This window comes from Leuresthes tenuis, unplaced genomic scaffold (assembly GCF_036924035.1).
Source record: "Leuresthes tenuis unplaced genomic scaffold, fLeuTen1.0.hap1 SCAF_13, whole genome shotgun sequence".
Lineage (NCBI taxonomy): Eukaryota > Metazoa > Chordata > Actinopteri > Atheriniformes > Atherinopsidae > Leuresthes > Leuresthes tenuis.
Window position 1 is genome coordinate 2,987,716 of NW_027325367.1, and position 17,392 is coordinate 3,005,107.

General features: G+C 42.0%; 1 protein-coding gene across 1 annotated transcript; it reads left to right on the forward strand.

Moving 5' to 3' along the window:
• The first annotated feature begins 554 nt into the window (after positions 1-554).
• On the forward strand, positions 555-4,741 carry rnaseh1 (ribonuclease H1). Its single transcript, XM_072362597.1, has 8 exons — positions 555-1,033; positions 1,465-1,589; positions 1,879-2,058; positions 2,205-2,304; positions 2,387-2,441; positions 3,368-3,452; positions 3,573-3,697; positions 4,432-4,741. The coding sequence occupies exons 1-8, from the start codon at positions 906-908 to the stop codon at positions 4,549-4,551; spliced, it is 918 nt and encodes a 305-aa protein (XP_072218698.1). The 5' UTR covers positions 555-905; the 3' UTR covers positions 4,552-4,741.
• The last annotated feature ends 12,651 nt before the right edge of the window (positions 4,742-17,392 follow it).

The following is a 17,392-nucleotide window of genomic DNA, read 5'->3' on the forward strand; positions in this document are numbered from 1 at the left end:
TGGTGGAAATGAAAGTAAAATGATCAAAAACAGAAGGGAAAAGTTTAGGATGGAAAGAAATAAACAATCAGTGGAATCAATATTGGAAGAATCAGGAAAAAGGAAGACATTTATATCAATTATACTGTTATGGACAGAACAGAAGAGAACAAGTCATTATTATCAGGATAAGAACAGGACATTGTAAACTGAATAATACACTTAAGATAATGGGGAAACAGCCAACTGTGCAGAGTAACTGTGGGGAGAGGGAGACAGTGGAACATGTAATGATAGCATGTCCCAGATATGGAAGGCAGAGGGAAATAATGAAGATAGGGCTGCAGAGGGCAAGAATAACAGAATATAATTCGAAAAATATAGTAGAATCTGCTAAGTCTAAAGAAGGGAGGAGAATAACAACAGGATTCCTGGTAACTACTGGAATAATTAAAAGAAAATAGAAAAGAAGAAATAGAAAAAATAAATTTTGTCCAATAGATGGCGGCATATGCAACACTAAGAATGCAACTGCCTTTAAAAACCAAAGAAGAAGAAGAAGTATCGCGATATTACTTCACGAAAACACAAACGATAACTGCGTTTGGCTGTGGTAGTTAGCTATTTCTTTGTTGTAACGCTTTTTAAACTTTTATTTTGATATTTTATTCCATGCCAAGACAAATATAAGACATGTTACGAGGTTGTCAAGTTCATTGAGAATAATTTCGGACGTTTGTTTCTCTGTAATGACTTTAAGTAGCGCTCACATTAGCTTGTGACGACGTCTTTTCCGGTCTGCTGTTGAATTTGCTCCACAGTTTAGGGTTTCATACTAAATGACACGTTGACCGGTAATTATATTTGATTGTATCTTCCACGATGCCGGTCACCTTGGTCCTTCGGCAGCTCCTTGCCAGGCAGTGATGTTCAGACTGACTGGTCTTTTCAGGATAGTCCTCAGGACCGCTGGCAGCGCTGTCTACGAGATGCCCAAGGGCAAGTTTTTCTACGCTGTCAGAAAAGGATTTAGGCCGGGAGTCTACAGTTCATGGTGAGACCTTTCATGACTGCGTGTCAGCTGCTGTAATGAAAGTATCTGATTCTTTAAAATGCATTTCTTTTCTGAGCTGTCTACATGCGAGATGTCTTTCAAATAACTCGTAGTTTCTTTTCGTTAATCCCTCATAACTTGCATGTTTGCATCATCCCAGTCAAGAGGTAGTGAAGTGCAGCCCCACTATAGCAAGTGTCTCACACCCTAAGACATCTACGATGAAGAGGTGTTTTGTGTATGTGCAGGGAAACATTTTGTTTGAAGAGCTAAACTCTGCAGAATTACGTGCTGTTTGGCTCACGATGCATTCAAAAGAGAAGCAGTTCATCTACTAGAAAATAAAAATGCACGATTATATGATTCCTGTTGTGATTTTTGATGATTAGATTCATGATTGTTAATTTCCTTTTTTTTAAATTTTGATTTAGGGATGAGTGTAAGACCGAAATTGATAAATTTCCAGCTGCAGCTTTCAAGAAGTTTGCATCAGAGCGAGATGCTTGGGCGTTTGTCAGAGGTGTGGAGCTGTCTGCAGTTCCTGACAAGAAGAAAGGTAAGCTGGTCCTGCCGTTGAGTAGCACTTAAACTTAAGGGATCAAGTGATTTAAAACAGTATGACATCAAAAACTCAATTGTTTCTCAGGTGACATGTATTTATTCTTGCTAACAATAAAAAAAAGGTACTTATGAAAGACTAATGAAAAACAGGTTGAGTTAGCCATCAGAGCTCTGAATATAAACATGCTGCTACTACGAATAAGAACGGATTTAATCAGACCAACATCAGTCCATCAGTGTTCTTCAGCTAATTTAATTCATCTGTATTTATTGTTCATATTTAGTGACTCAGAGCGTCGAGTCGGACTTCTCTCTTCTTCCTAAAAGAGGCCCGGAGCCACTGGAGTACATTCCACTTGGAAAGAAGAGATGTCACTCAGATGAAGGGACAGAGCAGCATCCAAAACGAGTCAAGCAGTCGGAGAAGTCGTCATCTCAAAGCTCCGACGGATTCACATACATGGGTAAGACGGTCCAGCATCTGTGGACGAGAGATGAGGCAGTGACACATTTTCATATCGAGTCACTGGTTTGTTTGCCAGACTTGAATATAACTGTAAAAGTTATAAAGCGGGACTTGAACCTCAGTGTTGTTTTCCCCTCCATCCAGGAGATGCTGTGGTTGTTTACACCGACGGCTGCTGCACAGCAAACGGACAGAGTAGAGCCCGAGCTGGCATCGGCGTGTACTGGGGTCACAACCACCCACTGTGAGAAGAAATTACACACGTTTTTTTTCGCCCAGCACGATTAAAAGCTTTTTAATTGTAATTGTCACTGCTTGTTTCACAGAAATGTTGCAGAGCGGCTGGAGGGACGACAGACGAACCAGCGTGCAGAGTTACAAGTGAGCACCTCTCATCAGTGCACAGCAGCGAGTGTTGGTGGTAAAATTCAAGTTCAAAGCAGAGTGTTAATTAAAGAAGACCTTTATCAAAGTTGGTAGAAAATATTTGACATGTAGAACAAAGCCATTCAAGACATTTTCAGACAGGAGATTCGTTACATTAGTGGTTTCTTCAGTCTGTTAAAGAAGGCTACAGGAGAGCTAACGGAGGGCTTTCTACACAGGCACTCTACTGGGACCACTTCATCCACACGCCCCCCTGCAGCACAGTTTATTCACTCCGTGCTCTGTGACAGTCGGCTAACTTCACACAGAGTTTGCTGCTGATAGTTTTGTGCAACATGGCAGGATATTTATCAGATTTTGACAACGTGAACGACGACTTTGAATAAGATGGACGTTCTTACCGGAGTGAATGAGCTGTGCTGCAGGGGGGCGTGTGGATGAAGTGGTCCCAGTAGAGTGCCTGTGTAGAAATCCCTCCGTTAGCTCTCCTATAGCTGCAAGTAGCCACATAACAGCAGCTATGAGCTAACAGAGCTATAGCACACGTTCATTCATTCATTCTTCTTAAAGTATTGGTGAAATAAAGACAGATAATGCCTTATTTAGAGGCTGCATCCTCTAAGCCCCGTTCACTCCGTTATATGGATCTCCAGTTATCTAAATATCTTCTGAAGGACGCCGACTTTCACCAAACTGTTCTACGTATATTTCATGCCAGAAATAAGGTCCAGGTTTAAATATAAAGGAGTTCCCCTTTAACACACGACACTGACAGTGTCTGAAAGGGGCTTTAAAAGTATACATATTATTTTTTTAAATGTCTTAACAATACACCTGAAGTCCATTAAGTGTAAGTACTGTAAATAGTTGCTATGGTTACGCCTTGTTTTACTAATTGTTGTCCTTTCTTCTTCTTCCAGGCAGCCTGCAAAGCGCTGGAACAAGCCAAAGAGAAGAACATCAAGAAGCTGGTTCTTTATACTGACAGCAAATTCACAATCAACGGTGAGTCGCAAACGCATGTTTACGTTTTATATTTAATGTTTATTCTAATCGTGCGTTAGGGGCGGGGCCTTGAACGTCACCAGAGTATTCTGGGTCTGAAGCTGCAGTTTGTTCCTGCAGGTGTGACCACTTGGGTGAAGAACTGGAAGCTGAATGGCTGGAGGCTGAAATCTGGGGGTCAGATCACCAACAAAGAAGACTTTGTGATGCTGGATCGATTGAACATGGAGCTGGAGGTCGTCTGGGTAAATATCGGCCTCTTTCAGTTCAGTATCGACTTCTTGTGAATTCTGTACTGATTTAAGCAGCTTAATTGCTCCTCTTGAAGAGCACTTGGATTTATTAGATCTGTAAAGTTTGCAGTGCGCCTTGAATTGCTTCAGGCACTGTTAAATCTATCCTCACTGGGAGCCTGAGACAGTAAACCACCTGTTTTACCCTCTTAAGCTCAAGGTGCTTCTGATTTCTGTTTCCTGACGGATGGAAATCTTTCAACATGGTGTCCACAGCTTTAAAGTCTTTCTTATTCTTCGAAATGTGTTCATTTGCTCATTTACCAAAAGCAGATTCAGGCACTGATGGAGGACTTTTAGCGGCACTATGCTGCCCTCTGCTGGCAGTTAATGGCTTTGTCTGGAGGGCAAAACGGTGATCACCAGGTGGCGCCAGTGACTCAGAAAGTCCTTTGAAAGGAGTTTGGAGTATCCAGCTTACCTACAATTTTCTGGGTTAGAAATAATTGAAATGTACCCTTCTCAATTGACAAGCTGTACAAATTTACATTTTCAGTTGCTCAGAAGTCAGAAATCAGTTTGTTTATCATAAAAGACTAAAACACATTTGAAAAGGCTTTACTTTAACTCAGGATAAAGATAAAACGTTAATTAAGCTTTATATGCTCCTGTATAAATCAGATATATGTGAATTTCCGAGTCGTAAGCTGTTGTTTTGACTATAGCTCTTCCCGTTCTTGCTGTAGATGCATATTCCAGGGCACGCCGGATACAGAGGAAACGAGGAGGCTGATCGACTGTCGAGAGAGGGAGCAGCAAAGCCTCTGCAGCAGCAGCTCAAAGGGGGGAAAAATGAGTCCTCTTAAAGGGATCCGCTGCAGGACTGTTTGTTCGTGCTCTTCTTCAGTTTAACAGCCTGGTGCTTGATTTGGTTTTTGAGGTTTTTCATCTTTGCAGCTTGGACGACTGAGCCGTGAAACTTGAACATGGGAGTCTGTCTGTTGAATGGTAATTTTATTTGTTTCTGCTGTGAATAAAGTTTCAAGTTCAAACTGTCATCACCTCCTATCCTATTTATCTATTTATGAGGAACGGGAGGAAAAAAGATGGGAAGGAAAGAGGAGAGTGAAGGAGATCATGAGTCAGAGGGTGAAAAGACAGATGAAGAAACCAGATGACGGGAGAAAAATTAGATAAACTCAAGGAGAAGGGTCATATTTGTATTTTTCGACCGATTTTTCTGTCTACTTGTAATACTGTCAGTGATCCAGCAGGAGGAGCTGTTGGTCATCATTCGAGCCCAGACAAAGACTCGTGAGGATTAAGAGCTCCTTGAATGCTGATTGACACAATTCATTGAATTTTAAGCATGTCGCTTGGGGAATATTGTTTAGAGTAAAGTTGTGCTGAAATGAGGAAGATGTTGCAGATCTAAATTAAAGTCCAGAAAATCTTGTTCGTCTCTTGTAAAATGAAACTGGGAGTTGTGTCTTCCCAGTTTGACTAATTCAGTTGTGGTTATTACGCAGTGGGCTGCGTCCTGGCAAAGACGCTCAAACGTCCACTTGGAAAAAAGTCGAGACACGTTTGAGTGTTTAGAGACAGAAAGGCCTAAGTTACGGAAGATTAAAGTAGAGTAGCTGTTAAACTAATCAGACCCGAGGTCAGGGAGGAGATTTCCCAGCAAAGCTGAAGCACAGCAGAGAGGGATGTTTAAGGCATATTTGGTCTTAAAGCTGAAATACAAGCATGAACTTGATGAAATATAAAAGAAAAAATGCCCTCCTGGACATGAAGAGTTTTATGAATAGAAACTCCCTTTTGATTTGGCCTGTAATGACAGCAATAACTAACTTTCTGTTACTGAATGACATAAATGAAATAAAATGTAAACCTCGCTGTTCTTTCAGATGAGGCTCATCGGACCCGTTGAGTTAGCTCAACGACTGACGCAGGACCCCATTAATCCTACTCCATCGAAGTGTTGTGGCTCAACTTAATGTCCGTGCTGATGTTACTGCATGAGAATCTGTGCCTAAAACTTTTTCACACACTGACTGTGGAGTGTTTGAAAAGGAGCTTTGTTTCAGCTGATGGCAGCAGAGTGAAAGATAAATTACTCTCATCACTCTTCCCTCTCGTTTCCTCCTCCAACCTGCAGCCAGTCGATTGGTTGGTGTCGATGTTTGAAACCGCTCCACACTTTGACCCCGACCGTTGCCCCGCGGCAAGCGTGGGGCACCGTGACCCCGCCTGAGGCAGCCCAGTCTGAGAGAGAGCGCCTCTGAAGGTCAAAGGTCACCCCGCAGCAGCTTCACCTCCTTGCTGGCTGAGACTCGTTAGTACTCCTCCTCAGCATACGCATGCCTCCTCAGCAGACTGAGCTCTGGCATCGCTCTGCTGGAGGGGAGGAAGTCCGAGCAAAGCTGCAAAGAAACTTAACAAACTAGACATTAGAAACATCCCGCGTGCACTGAAGTAAGATGTTTTGTCAATTTTAAGACCAGCGGTAACTAAAATAAGCCAGAATGTTTCACAGGGGTTGAAGAACTCTCTGACACTGAGCGGGCAAAGATTGCTAAAGTGTTCGCAGTGCTGATGGGGAGAAAAGAAAACTTCCTGCTGACTTTCAGCTTCTTCACAGAAAACGGGCCCAGACTACACTGCTGTTGTAGCTGAGTCACTAAAGTTCATGAAGCTCCAGCAAAGTCGGAGGTATTAGGTCACCGAGGTCGTGCCCTGGCTGACGTCACGTCGAGACTGTTTCTGTCAAAGTTGCTCCAGCGACAAAACTTCTACCAAGGAAACTCCGCAACGTGTTCTGTGGCTGAATCCGTCTTTTTCATGCTGCCGAGTTCATATCAAGTCACGTGAGGAGGAGTCGCTGCGGCTACTTTTAGTCTGAGACGTTAAGCATTAAGATGCGCATAAAGCTCACCTGTCTCCTGCTTTTCTCACCAATACATGAAGTAATCTTCTTTGTCCGGTGTGACATCAAGGAGCGGTAGGAACGGCTCAAACGTGGCATCGATTGGCGGGTGCAGAAGGAGTCTCAATTAAGCGTAGTGAGAAGAAGAATGTGGCATCCGTTTCCATGACAGCTGTCTTCTTCCAGCACTGAAACCAGCTCCCCTGCTTTACCTGCTCAGGCTGTGGCGGGAATAAAAACCTCTGCAGTGTAATTTAGAGAGCCAGAGGGAGGGCTGTGCTGAGGTAATCCTTTTTACAATTTTACAAAATTAAATTAAAGATGTAAATATTAAAGATATATTGTTGTAATTTAAATTAATTTTAATCATTTCCATCCACGGACACCATAATTAATCATGTGACCCTGAGGAATATTTTCCCGTAACAAACCATAAGAGAACTGAATTTCACAGTTTAACCCTCATGGATGGAACTAGTTAGTCAGGTCAGTGAATGCACCACATGTCTCTTCTTTATCGTCACTAATAAGTATATCTGAGCACCCTTTGCCAGTTTCACCCCAAACACTATGATCTTCTCAGATTAGAAAACAATTATGGACATACACTTTTTAACTACTCATGAGATCGAGGGTCTTTTAAATCGTTCAGTTTTCCTTTATGTGAGTTTAAAAACATTCTGTCTTGTGTTAAAGATGATTCTTTAAAGCACAAGTCTATTATGAGCATGCAAACTCTGATATATCGGATTCCTGTGTGCCGTAGAGTTTGTAATTTAATCCCACATCCAGCATCCTGCTTCACAATTATTTGCTGGAGCAACAGTCTTCACGATGCTGCTTTAGATGATCCCTGACAGAGTCAGCGCCTGCATTTTACTGCACTTTTACACAATCAAACTATTTCTGTGCGCACTTTACTTTTAGGTCTGGGCAAATATTAAATTCTTTAATCGCACGATTTCCTATGATTAATCACGATTAATCGCATTGTTATACGCAAAATCCAATTATGAATTCAAAAGCAGCATATAACGCACTTTTATTGGAACAGTCCACTGAAGGATCTGACCAAATGCAACGTTGCAGTGCTTACAAATGACTTTGGTTCTGTCCACGTCTGGAAGAACTTTGAAATGAAAATGGCCTGTAAAAGTTCCTTCATGTTTGCTTTGACCGCTTCCTCCGCCATTCTTTTCTTTTCTGGCTGTTTCCTGCGCGCGCCGCAGCAATAAGCAACATGCTAGGCTCGCCCACGATGGACTTTTTCAAAATAAAAGCCAGTGAGCAACAGACGTTTGCAATAAAAATAATAAATAATAAAAACGGCGTTAATGGGAGGCAAATAATTGTCGGCGATAATGAGTTCATTAGTTAACTAAAAAATAACGCGTTAATGTGCCCAGCCCTAATTATTTTAACACAAATTGAGTTTCATAGATGCACTACAAACTGGAATATTTTGCTCTGTATCTTCCCCTGCTGTTGTTGGGTGTAACCAACCACTGTGGTACTACAAATCTGTCTGAGCCCTGCACATCTACAGCTTGTCAAACTGAAGAGGATGAAAATCCACCATCAGAAACTGTCGAAAAGTCAACCTACAATGTGTTGGCTATCGTTTCAGGACCTAACAAGAATAAGACCTGATATATTCTGTGATTAACAAACATGCCGAGGGTTCTAGTTGATTTGTAACATGGTTCAATTTCTCTGAATGTGGCACACGTGCAACATAATTTGCACTGTATATTTCACAGTGTCATGAAGCTTTTGAAAAGCTGCAAACCTAAAAAGACTTGAAGAAGAAGAAGAAGAACTTATTTCCATGTTAGTCTGAAACACAACCGAGGCTTCATCTGTGATCCAGAGACTAATAATAAAGATAAATAAGGTATCACTTGTGTTTCAGCTTCTGATGCCTGCCATAACAGGGATGAACACACTGCAGTTATAATGTTGTTTATTTCCTGTTAGTCGTGACACAGAGCACTAAAGTAAATGTTTGGAGTAAATACACCTTTCATTATTACAGCTTCTAGCTCCTCTGATTTACAGCAGAAGGAGAAGTGATCTTTATCGTATTCTTTTGATGAATTTCAAGCCACTCGTCGGTAACTTCACCAACGGAGCCAAAGAAAGCGAGGCAGAACAAGAGAGCTGATCAGTTATTAATTACTGATAGCAACAATTAAGCTAACTCTAACTCTGTCTGAGCCGCACACTTTCTCTTTTTAACCACTTCCTGTTTGCTTCTCTTTGATCTGCCTTGATGGGTTGTGTTGTTTTTACTGTGTTCACTGTGGTGAAAGTGTGTTTTTATCTAGCTGTTGGTGCATGATGTGCTACGTAAAGTAAATCAGTGTCACGCTGGGCGGGAAAGCAAAGGTTTGCAGAGTGGTACCACAGTCCTGGGGATGTGCATAACAAAGGTTGCTGTGCTTCAGGAGCAGTCAGAAGCACATTTTAAGGCTCACACGCTTCTCTTGTGTTGCTTTAAAGGGTCAAAGTCGGATAATCGTATCGACTGCTAAGATAATGGCAGCATTTCATTCTTTTAAATTGCGGCAATTGAGGGCATTTTTCATGATCTCTCGGCAGAAATGCAAAACAAATGTCGCCTCCTTCATGCGGCTCCTTTAAAACTTTGCAGTCCTAAAACTTGTAGATTTTATGCCTGACTGACACACCCACACTGAGCAGAGCCATCGTTAATATCAGTTACAGCACCTGTGCCTTTCCTGTGACATGACAAAATGAGTGCTGTTTGTTTTGGTTCACAGAAGTCCTTTTTCAGAGGCAGGGGACCTGTACTGTTGTGTAGAACTGAGCCCAGCTGAGGTGAGGCCAAGGTTGCCAGGGTGGAGGTGCTGCAGTGCCATCCATCAGCTGCCAGAGCTCTAATTATGCTGCAGAGCCCTAACCAAGCGTGAGATGTCATTACACAGATGGAGCTCCAGAGGAGAGACACTGATTCTGCATCTGTTTGTGAGCTTCTGTTCATCTGTGTGTGTATGCATCCATCATCTGAGGTAAACTCACAGGAAATGCTACTGTCTTTAATACTGCATACATCTGAACATAAAGGCAGTTGTTAGATGTTGTAAAATGATCTGTTTTGCTTTCCACATCAGCTGAGACGCTTTAGATCGAGCTCTGCACAGTAAAGAAAGACTCCCTTCTCAGACTGTGTGCAGGCCAGTGTTTTCCGTGTGAAAAGGATGACTGGAGGTAGTAATTAGCAAACATAAATCATTGTAAATTTTTTAAATCAGACACGAGCGGCAGCCAAGTAACATGAACACCAACAAGCAGCAGTTTTGATTGATTTAGCTCAGGTGTGGTCCTGTTTGGTGTTGCCTGACACTTGCTTTTAAAACTGAAATAGGAATTTTAGATCAGTGTGTTATTAATGGTTTAGTTTGGTGTTTAACAACCTTGAAAGGGGATTTTAATGTTTGTGACCCGTGGCATCAGCTGACCAAGTCTGTGTTCATGATAGAAAAAGATCTCCACTATGAAAACGAGCTTGTTCAATCATATATTCACCAAAACATCTGCAGATGAAGGTGTAACACTGAACTGTTTGAGGCAGGATAGATTCAGATCCCCCAAGACATGACAGCGGGGCTCAGGGCTGTTCTTCATCTTGACCATTTCACAGCTCTTCTTCTTTCTGAGTAATTCCTCGGTGGATTTGTTGGTGCGCTGAGGAGCAATAATGTGCCAAAAAAGCACACTCGTGCTTCAGCTTTAACTTTCTAACAGATAACCTCATGTATTCATGACACACTATTCATAGTGGAATCAATAATGGCAAGCTTTCAAGACCCTGAGGCAACCCCAAACCACACTATATCACTTCCAGCATCGTGCCCTGCAGTTGATATGCGATTGTCCTGAAATGACGTGTTTGATCGGCACCAAACAAGAGCCTCCTGCTACTGTGGAAAGACAAGTCTATCTCTGATTCCTCTTTCTATAAAATGGTTTATAGAATACTTGTTATAGGTGCAAAAGCAGAAAATGGCGTGGACTTAGAATAACCAGAATTATTAAAGCATGCGTACGTGGATCTGCAGGCAGAAGTATTCGCATAAGAATGAGCCTTGCATCCTGCCTTTCACACACCCACGTTTAACCACAAATGCTCATGAGGTGGAAAGCACCTCATGAATGCTGATGCTTAGAAATGAGCCTGCTCATTGGTGGCTCTTTACGATCAATCAGGGCAGCGCTCAAGACGAGTGACACAGAAATCGAGATGCATAGCGCAAACAAAAATGTCTTTACTGCTCACAAAATTGATCTATAAGTGAGCTTTGCACAAGAGAAACTCGGTGTGCGAGATCTCGCCTCTCATGCTCAGTTTCTGTGATGAGTTCCTCCCTCCAGATGTGTACCTGCAGCCATCAGCTCTGTCTTTACCGACCCTAATGCTGTGCATGAAGTGTCATACACCGTGTTGAACATGCTAATCCTATCCTGTACAGTGTGAACCCTGCAAACTGTGGTTTTAACCATAATGTTCTTTTTGGACATTAAATCCCAGAATAATTTTGTCCAGCACAATTATCTCATTTCACTTAAAAATCCTACAGTTTAGATAAAGGCAAAGGCTCTGAAACTCCCTCAATAGACAGGTGTAAATGTATTTTTAAACTATTAAATGTGATGGCCAAAAGGCTTTTTCGTGTACATGCTAATAGTTGAAGTAATTATCCTGCATGATTGTTTGAAACCCACACGGCGGAGCAGACGGTGGATACCAGATGTCTGCTGATATGTTCTGCTGCAGGTGCGTTTAACCCGTTTAAAGTGTATGAACATGGTCAAAATGTTCGGTGGCAGGAAGTCTCAGACATCAGAATAACTAAATGTGTTCAGTTTCATGCTTTGATGATTGATAAAAGTAGCTCGAACAGAAAATAACTTTATTTAAAAGCGCTTTTCTCAATACTCAAAGACACTTTACATAAAAACAACATGAAATGAGCAAAACAATATAAAATAGTATACTAAAAACACATTAAACATTAAAAGCAATGCTTTTTTGTCAGAGATTTGTCAGAGAGCGTTTCAGAGGGAGGGGCAGCTGCAGAGAAGGTCTGTCGCCCCAGGTTCGGTGCTTGGTGGAACAGGGAGGTCAGCATCAGATGAATGGAGGCTGCGGGATGGATTGTGGCGATGGACCAAGTCCGTGAGGTAGGACGGGGCCTGGTTATGGAGGGCTTGTACTCTTTACTTTGGAGAGACCTTGTGGTGAAAACTCTGATCTGTACCATTTGGGCGCTTTAAACCTTAAACTCTGAGGCTCCTCCTCCTGAAGGGCAAAGTCTGCTCTGATTGGTCAGTTTAGCTGGCCTGATAAGCTTTCACCCACCAATCGGCTTCATATCTGTTGAAATTCAAAATTGAAAAAACCCAAAACATTTCATTGGATGCTAAATAATGTACGCCCCCACGTACAGTGATGCATCATTTTACAGACTCTGAAATCCCATCCAGAATACCAACAAGATGGCTTTTTGTCATAGTTGCACAGCAGGTAATATTAAGAGCCAGACATGTTGTTTAAAAGCACAGAGCGGTGTAGCCATGACCCATCACCTGGTGTGTCTTACCTCACAATAAGGCTTGTGTTCCCCCTTCCTGCAGAGTAAAGCTGAGCTGTACTTATACATTATGTATTGTAGCAGGCTGCTACTGGTTGTGGCCACAGCACCCTGAGCTGAGTCACTAGAGAGATAACTAGATGAGCAATTTCACTGAGCTTTGTCCCAGACTGCTGCCAAGGCTGAAGACAGGTTATAGATGTAGTTCGGGCCGCAGCCCCGGCTGTGCTTCCAGTCTTACTGTTCTGTTTTTAATGGGTGTAACACTAACCACATACAGTACAGGCTGTGTGCATGCAGTGGATTGGGCCGGCTGCATTCTTGAACTGCCGTGGTGTAATTGGTGCCATTTGTCACAGAAGAACCACAGGCTCAAATTGTAGCATAGTGCCAGAGTGCTGTAGATTGAACCACAAATGCAGCCAAAGGCAGAGTAGCAACCGTTTTCCCTGTTACAGCTTACCACAGCCAGGCAGAGCAGCTGCAGATGTCCTCACAGCCCGTGGCTACAGGCTGTTTTAATGGACAATAAATGCATCCCGTTAAGTGTCACACTATCTCTGCCTTCTGAAATATATGCAGAGTCTCTCCCTGAACCGGCAGCGTATCACAACTGTACTGCATCAACATGCCGATTGCTCGTATGAATCAGAGGGGATTTGAAACATGACAAACACCGCACTCTGAACTGATCTGGTGCAGCAGTAGAAGAATCTGAGTCTCTCTATGAGGATTATAAGCAAAAAAGATTTAAAAATCTTTATATCAGGAAAGTACTCTAAGACTGCAGCATCAGACACCACTTTCACCTCCTCACCAATTCTGACTCATGAGCTTTTTCTAATTGCTGCTTTCAGCGTTTGAACTCGGCACCGCAAGCACCCGGCGTCCTCATTATGAGAAGAGGTGAATTGTGGGTAGGATCTGCGGGTGGTTCGACAGCATGCTGTGAGCGCTGATGTTTCAAAATGCAGGAAACAGGAGGAGGGAGACGAAAAAGAGGATGGACGTGATGGAAAGAAAAAAAGATGAGTGGGGTAGGAGAAAGCACCGGCGAGGGAGAGAACTGAGCAGATGAAAACACGGGGAGAATAAAGAAGAGACGACAAAGGGAGAAGACAGTTGAGGAAACAAAAAAAAAAGATATGCAGAGACAGAGGGAGGTGAGTGGGAAGGTGGAAAGGAAGGAGGTCTGAAAAGAAGACTGCCATGATGAAAAATAAGTTAATGGAGGGACTGAGTGTGTGAGATCCGTGATAAGTGGAGCATCACGAGCTGGAGGTTAAACTGTAAAACAAGCCCTCAGATCACATTAATCACATGATCTGGTTGTCCATTTGCAGGTGACTTTGTTACTATGAGCAGCTTTTATCAAGTCGGGTCAAACTGGGATATTTCAAGAGTAAAGTTGATGCATTTTTAGCCTTTTGATGAATGAGGTAGAATATGTGAAATGTGCCGATCTTGCAGAAGTCGTGTTGTTATATTTAAAGTTCGTTACCTGGTTGTTTTTATGTGTAATATTCGAGAATGTGAGAATCTTTTTAAGCGATGGCTGTTGTCCTGCACACCATCATAACTACAGGAATGAATTATTGATGGTGCACAGCCCGCAGTACATTGGGTGTTTCACTCTTTGCTAACGGGAAAACAGAAATAATTATGACTGCGGATCACCTGAAAAGTACTTGCAGATGCATCTTGGACAGACTTCTAAACGATGGATAAGTGAAACCTTTAGTTTTTGCAAACTTCTGGTGTGATATATCACCTTGCTGCCATCTCTCAAGGCACATCTCCAACCAGATATGCCACCAGGCAGTTATTTCACTTTTCCAGCTCGTTAAATACTGCTGGAATCTCCGAAATATGAGGAAGATGCCTTTAGGTGACTAGGTTCTTATAAGAGATATGAAGAGGTTAAAAACACGAGGCCACTGTGAAACAACCGTTATTTCACTTAATTGTTTTCTAATTACTCTCAGTGCTCCTCGCTGCTTGGTGAGGCTTAGGTCACACAGTCTGTGGTCGGGCACAGGCGGCACGGCTCATGGCTTTTCACCCCAAGACACCAACTGCAAACTAATATGGCAAATGAGAGCAACTGGAATTGCTTCAGTCTTAATAATACGTTTATTGGCAAACCCAGCAGTTTTTTTTTAGGGTCAAATGTGAGAGGTGGAGAGAGGAGTCACCGGGCCATCTGTCCTGGCGTCTCATGAGAAAACACGAACAATAATGGACTCATTGGACATGTCTGCTCGTACTGGGGGTGTCTCTCTGATAAATGGTTGCTCTCACTTTATAATTAGTTTGGTTGGGTTCAAACTTGTGAAACAGGTTTTTGAATGAAAGAAACTGCAGACCTGTGTCCTCTCTGATGAGTTTTCCATGAGTGGATAAGACAGGAAGGCTTACAGAATCAGATTTAATGTTATCACAGAACAGGTTTATGTTTATGCATTTATCAGACGCTTTTATCCAAAGGGACTTACAGGCAGGCAGATAGGGTAAGGGGGTCCTGCCTAAGGACCCCTACAGCAGGTAATACCTTTCATGCAGGGGATTTGAACCCAGGTCATCCACACAAGGTGGAAATCATACCACTACACTATCCAGTGCATGTATATATGTGTTGTCTCGTCATTTCCTGTTTTATTTTGAAATATTAACTTCCCTCTTGTTTCAGATATCTTGCCCTTCCTCCCGTGTTAAGTGTCTGATTGTCTTCCCTGATTCCCAAAGTGTTTCCACCTGTTCCCCGTTGGCTCCTCATGTGTTCAAATAGTCTGCGTCTCCCTTGTCTTGTGCCAGAGTGTCACAACAATCTGTTGAGAGTTCGTCATTCGAGCCATTCCAAGTCTTCCAAGTCGTGATTTCCTTGTCTTTTGAAGTTTTGAAGTCCTACTTTAGATTCGTTAGAGTTCATAGTCTGTTTTGGTTTCCTCCATTTTGGAGTGATCTTTTTTTGTAATGTTTCATAGCACCTATATATCCGATATAGGAGCAGTTGCGTATTTGTAACTTCATAGAATCTCCATTAGAAGGAGAAGATTTTGTTTGTTCCGTCTCTTTAAAAGAGTGCAATAAGTTTAAAGATAATCTTTTATAGTCTTTAATTTTTCCTTCTGGAGTTTTATATCTACATTAGCCTCAATCCTAATTATTGAGGATATTTTATTAGTATTCTATAGCACTTGTTTTCTCTGTTCAGGAGAACCATAAGAAGTTTATCAATAAACTGTCTTATATTGAAAGATCCTGCATCTGTGTCCTGTTGGTTTCGGACAATGTGATATCTGCCAGAAGAAAACTTAGCAACTAGCTTCTCCTATACCAGTGTTTCTCAATTCCGGTCCTCATGACCCACTGCCCTGCACATTTTCGATGTTTCCCTCCTCCACCACACCTGATTCAAATGAATGGCTCCTTATCAGGCCACTGCAGAGCTTGGTGATGAGCTGATCATTTGAATCAGGTGTGGTGAAGGAGGGAAACATCGAAAACGAGCAGGGCGGTGGGTCATGAGGACCGGAATTGAGAAACACTGTCCTATACTATAACCCAGTAAGTCGTCAGGATGGTTCTTCCAAATATGTCTTGTGTAGTCCGATATTTTTACTGCATGTAGACATCAAACATATTTATAATGCATGTTTTTCCAAAACACGCTGAAGGTATAAACATGGTCTAATTATGTAGCTGTGGCAGCTGACCTTTATGCAATCATTGCAGGCCGATAGATTAATTTATGTATTTTTTTCAGGGAACATTCTCCCACTCTCCTCTCATCCAACTATAGCTACTTTTGGCTTCAAAAAGACCAAAGTGATGATGACATAATGCTACAATTAAAGCTTCAAAATGGCAAATAACAAACTAATAAGTGGCATCAAGGTGTGAAATGCAGTAAGGATGTTATTATAGACTAATTAGCACAATAATGAATGAATAAAAAAACAAACAAAGCAAATGTCAGAGGGTTTTCAGGACATTATTTGGAAATTAGATTTTGACCTGAAGGGAGAAAATATTAAAAAACAAACAGTTATTTTCACTAAGATGGAGAATAAGACTGTTTAAACCAAATTTGACACTTCAGTCTAGACCAGACTGGATGATGGACGTGGGCCCAATGCTCTAATGTGTAATACCACCAGTGGCCACTAGGCACTGGTTTTAAAACATATAAACAAACTCCCATTCAATATCGGGTCAGTAGAATTTCCCCACAAGCCTTTATGGTGTCATCAGTTCAATTTACCTCTAACATAGAAATTAGGCTTCAAAGATGCATATTTTGTCCCATCTTATCCTTGAAACTGTTTCTTGTGAGCTTAAAATGTTGATATGCAAAGTCATACCTTTGATTAAGAATGCAACATTAGCCCCCTGACGTGCAGCATCAAAGTGGTGTAAAATGGAAATAATTAACTACGAGTGCCTCCACATTGTGTTTAAGTATCACACTTGTGCAGATGTACTTTATTATTCTGATACGCTGATCTCAGTACTGCATATTAGAAATGGGACACTGTTACTGTGGGCTGCCTGCTGGCTGTTAATATGCTGCTCAGGTCTGCAGCAGGCTGAGATCCAGTGAGGCAGCCGGCAGCAGAGGCAGGCGGCCTGAATCCCAAACACACATCCTTCCTCAACAGAAAACATCTTCATCCACATATTTAGACAGGTGGCTGTAAGTTTTATCACGCAAAATGCAATAATTAGAGGCAGAAATGTTGGAATTTCTTTTTCCTCATCAGCGAGGAAAAGGAGGCTGGTGGGAAATGCCATCTTAATTTGACCAAATGGCACCACTAACTATGCAGAGCAGTCAGCCGTCTGCTCGTGCTGTATCACTTGATTGCAGGGAGCCAAAGTAAAGCCCTCTGGGGTCTACCCCAGGCCAGCGAACGACTGCATATTTCTACATAAATTAGCTTGTTTTTGGCTCATTTCCTCACTCAGCATCAAGTGTTTCACATCACTTGCTTCAGGGGAACGGGAGCTTCATGTCAGATTCAGTTTGCAGTTACTGCATAGAAAAGATTAATAACGTTATGTAGATGTGTCTAAGGAACAAAAAACGCTCCAAAATTGTGTTATTTTTAGCTTAATGATCTCTTAATCATAAAAAAAGGACACATGGGTCTTCTGATTTTT